The sequence below is a fragment of the Phragmites australis genome, chromosome 14 (assembly GCF_958298935.1).
Source record: "Phragmites australis chromosome 14, lpPhrAust1.1, whole genome shotgun sequence".
NCBI lineage: Eukaryota > Viridiplantae > Streptophyta > Magnoliopsida > Poales > Poaceae > Phragmites > Phragmites australis.
The window spans coordinates 26,593,144-26,596,825 of NC_084934.1; the positions used below are offsets into that span (position 1 = coordinate 26,593,144).

The 3,682-nt window shown below is 44.2% G+C and overlaps 1 protein-coding gene across 1 annotated transcript; it reads left to right on the forward strand.

Annotated features, from left to right (window-relative positions):
- Window positions 1–298: 298 nt before the first annotated feature.
- LOC133891134 (UDP-arabinopyranose mutase 3) lies at window positions 299–3,682 on the forward strand. The gene is made up of 4 exons (XM_062331857.1): window positions 299–681; window positions 2,435–2,685; window positions 2,773–2,941; window positions 3,119–3,682. Exons 1-4 carry the CDS (start codon window positions 358–360, stop codon window positions 3,461–3,463), a joined length of 1,089 nt encoding a protein of 362 aa, XP_062187841.1. The 5' UTR covers window positions 299–357; the 3' UTR covers window positions 3,464–3,682.

A 3,682-nucleotide genomic window follows, 5' to 3' on the forward strand; every position in this document is an offset into this window, starting at 1 on the left:
CAGCAATCCAAACATCATGTTTTATCTCCAGATTTTGGCAATGGCTATGAATTAACTTGCCACCATCCAAACACTTTTTTTCCCTCATGGTTTGGCCATGCCCGGCTTTTGGCAATGCCAAATTTTGGCGTGGCTTCTCGGGGTCACAACCAAACACGGCCCTATTCCCTTGCCAGCCCGGGCCGGACCTAGGCCCGTACTTCTGGTCCTGTAGTTTCAGACGGGCCCGGTCACGGCCGGACGTTTGAATGTGTATAACCATGACAAGCGCCCCGTGCCCTTCCTACACAAGCAAACGACAACCGGCTCCACCAGCCCACTCCTGCCTCGCTTCTCCCCCCACACTCGCCGCCCGCAATGGCTTCCGCCTCCCACGCGCCGACGCCGCTGCTCAAGGACGAGCTGGACATCGTCATCCCGACGATCCGCAACCTCGACTTCCTCGAGATGTGGCGCCCCTTCTTCCAGCCCTACCACCTGATCATCGTCCAGGACGGCGACCCCACCAAGACCATCCGCGTCCCCGAGGGCTTCGACTACGAGCTCTACAACCGCAACGACATCAACCGCATCCTCGGGCCTAAGGCCTCCTGCATCTCCTTCAAGGATTCGGCGTGCCGTTGCTTCGGCTACATTGTCTCCAAGAAGAAGTATATCTACACCATCGACGACGACTGCTTCGTGAGTGTCCTTCCTTCGCTCCTTTCCTTGTGATCTGGGTTCTGTTCCTGTTTTTAGTCTGATTTGTCGCGGGTGGACTGGATGCAAAGTTGGAGTCTTTGCTGTTACTCCTCTTAGTTATGGTCAAGTCTGTCTTGGTTCGTTGTACTGTGATCTGGGTAGGTAGACTGCAAATTTCACGTGTTTGAGATGATTGATTGATCTATCGAGTTGGATAGCGTCACCCCATTACTTGGAGCCGAGTCATGCGTATGGTCGCAGCTGTCAGATCTAATCATGTTACTTGGACTGAACTTTTGACTTGTTCCACTGCTAAAAAGTATCAAGCATTGGATCTAGCCTCACTGCTTTGGCCGTGTATTTTTTCGAGTTGGATGGGATGTGAACTGGAATATGCGTTTGATCTTTGGTGTGCAGTAATTCACAATGGCTATTGGATTCAGATATGACGATGCAACAATGTAACTTGTATATGTCGCCTTGCCGCCATATTTTGTCGGTTTTGTCGATGCATACGCATTAATTTGTTTATGCTTGACGGTCATGATCAGTAGACTGAGTAACTAGGGGACAAAAATGCTTATTTAACAATATGAAAACAACAATAGAGAGTTATCTTGATTGCACCTTGCATGGTTTATTCCGAAGCCTAAACATATAATGTGTTTGAAATGAACAGTTTATCCGCCTTGGACCATCCTATGTTTTTTTTATTTCCATAGGAGTTTATTATGACCATATATTATTCCTTTGCACTAGAAATGTAATGTAAATCTAGGTTGGAGCTACCACTGCCCTGAAATCACCACCACCTAGTGGACCATGTCATCATCAAGCCTTGCATTGTACTTCACTTTTTGTTTTGTCCTTGCATTGTTTGGACTCCGACAAACTGGAGCTCCTGGAGGCTGAAGGATAAAAACTGATGAATAGCATGCCTTGTCAAAAACAAAGGAAACATAAGAAATCTGTTACATTGGAAAAAATCTGTAGGGATTAACATAGGGATATTAAGAAAATTCTTATAGGGCTAAAATCTGTGCAATGTTCCAACTTCCTAGTGCATTCACTCCAGGGTCCCAACTGGTTGCCAAATAATTTATTTTTTTATTGAATCATTGGGCTGGCTTAGACCTTCCCAAGCGAGAATCTCTTCGCAAAAGGATTTTTCTTTTCCTTCAACGTTCTAACGGTTTTCTTTTATAGTTCTCGTTACGAAAGTATTTCTAACATCATTCCCTCCTAGACGAGATTCTCTCATTTTACTTCACAAATACTTCAAAGAGAAATTGTTGAAGATAGGAGAAAATAAATAGAATAAGAACGTAAAGAGAATCAAGAAAAAAACGAAATGAAATAAATATAGTTAAGGATGGTCTTATGATGTAGGGATCTTCCCTGCAGAAGCGAACTTCTTTTAGCATTAATATAGAAGCAAAACTTCTAACTTTAAGAGTTGGCCTTTTTTTAAATAGATATTTGTTTAAAAAACAGTATACTGATGTTCGCTTTCATGGCATTACTTGCATGAAAGGATGGCCTGCAGAATAGTTTTCTATTTTTACTTGGCAGCTGACACTAGCACATGCACATGCCTTGCAGTATAAAATTTAGAGCCTTGGAATGTGATGCCATTATTTTAGTTGTCTACTCTGTACTTGTTAAATACATTTAGGCTGCTAATTCATGCCACATTTTGCTCTACTGTTTGTCATTGACTTCTTACTGACCTATTCCTTTTGCAAACTCGCAGGTTGCTAAGGATCCATCAGGAAAGGACATCAATGCACTTGAGCAGCACATCAAGAACCTTCTGAGCCCTTCTACTCCGTTTTTCTTTAATACTTTGTATGACCCTTACCGTGATGGCGCCGATTTTGTTCGTGGGTACCCCTTTAGCCTTCGTGAGGGTGTTCCAACTGCTGTTTCGCATGGGCTTTGGCTCAACATTCCGGACTATGATGCCCCTACTCAGCTTGTTAAGCCCCTTGAGAGGAATACCAGGTACAGATGTTACATTCCAGCAGCTTTCATCACTTAGGCGATCTCCGATCTACTTTTGCTAATGTGATATTTCTTTCCTGCAATCAGGTATGTGGATGCTATTCTTACAATCCCAAATGGCACCCTCTTCCCAATGTGTGGAATGAACCTTGCATTTGACCGTGAGCTCATTGGTCCTGCGATGTATTTCGGTCTTATGGGTGATGGCCAGCCTATTGGTCGCTACGATGATATGTGGGCTGGATGGTGCACGAAGGTATATTCTATTATTTCCTTCAGAATTGCATTGCTGTTATGTCTGCAAATGCAAATGAACAATTTGACGGCCATGCGCAATTTGGTTCTATGCAGTGCATCGCTTGGTGATTAGTTGTATTGTGCAGTATATTTGTACTGAGTAAACCATGCCTTTGCCTTCTATGCTGGAATGCAGGTGATTACGGATCATTTGGGCTTGGGTGTGAAGACTGGTCTGCCCTACATCTGGCACAGCAAAGCAAGCAACCCGTTAGTGAACCTGAAGAAGGAATACAACGGCATCTTCTGGCAAGAGGAACTGATCCCCTTCTTCCAGTCAGTTTCCCTTCCAAAGGAGGCCACCACTGTCCAGAAGTGTTACCTTGAGCTGGCCAAGCAGGTAAGGGCGAAGCTTGGCAAGGTGGATGGCTACTTCAACAAGCTTGCTGACTCCATGGTCACATGGATCGAGGCCTGGGATGACCTTAACCCGCCGAAGGGTGGAGTTGCTACCGCTAATGGCGCTCCCAAGAGCAAGTGAGAGGCGATATAGTATAAACTTGTTTTGTTCATGTGAACTGCTATACTAAAATATTGCTGTTTTGGTTAGTACTGATGGACTGAGATCACTTCGTTGTAACTTAAAATTGTGATTTCCCTGGACAACCGGCTTGGCGGTTTTAGGGCGTCATAATTTTTTCACGTGGTGCAACAGTTGTAATGTTGGATTTGTATTACTTTCAAATTAGAATAAAAATTA

Excerpts from the sequence above, each read along its gene's own strand:
- LOC133891134 (XM_062331857.1), top strand. The coding sequence starts at position 358 with ATGGCTTCCGCCTCCCACGCGCCGACGCCGCTGCTCAAGGACGAGCTG. Across the intron at positions 2,686-2,772 it reads CCCCTTGAGAGGAATACCAG|GTATGTGGATGCTATTCTTA; the intron begins GTACAGATGTTA and ends TCCTGCAATCAG. Across the intron at positions 2,942-3,118 it reads GGGCTGGATGGTGCACGAAG|GTGATTACGGATCATTTGGG; the intron begins GTATATTCTATT and ends GCTGGAATGCAG.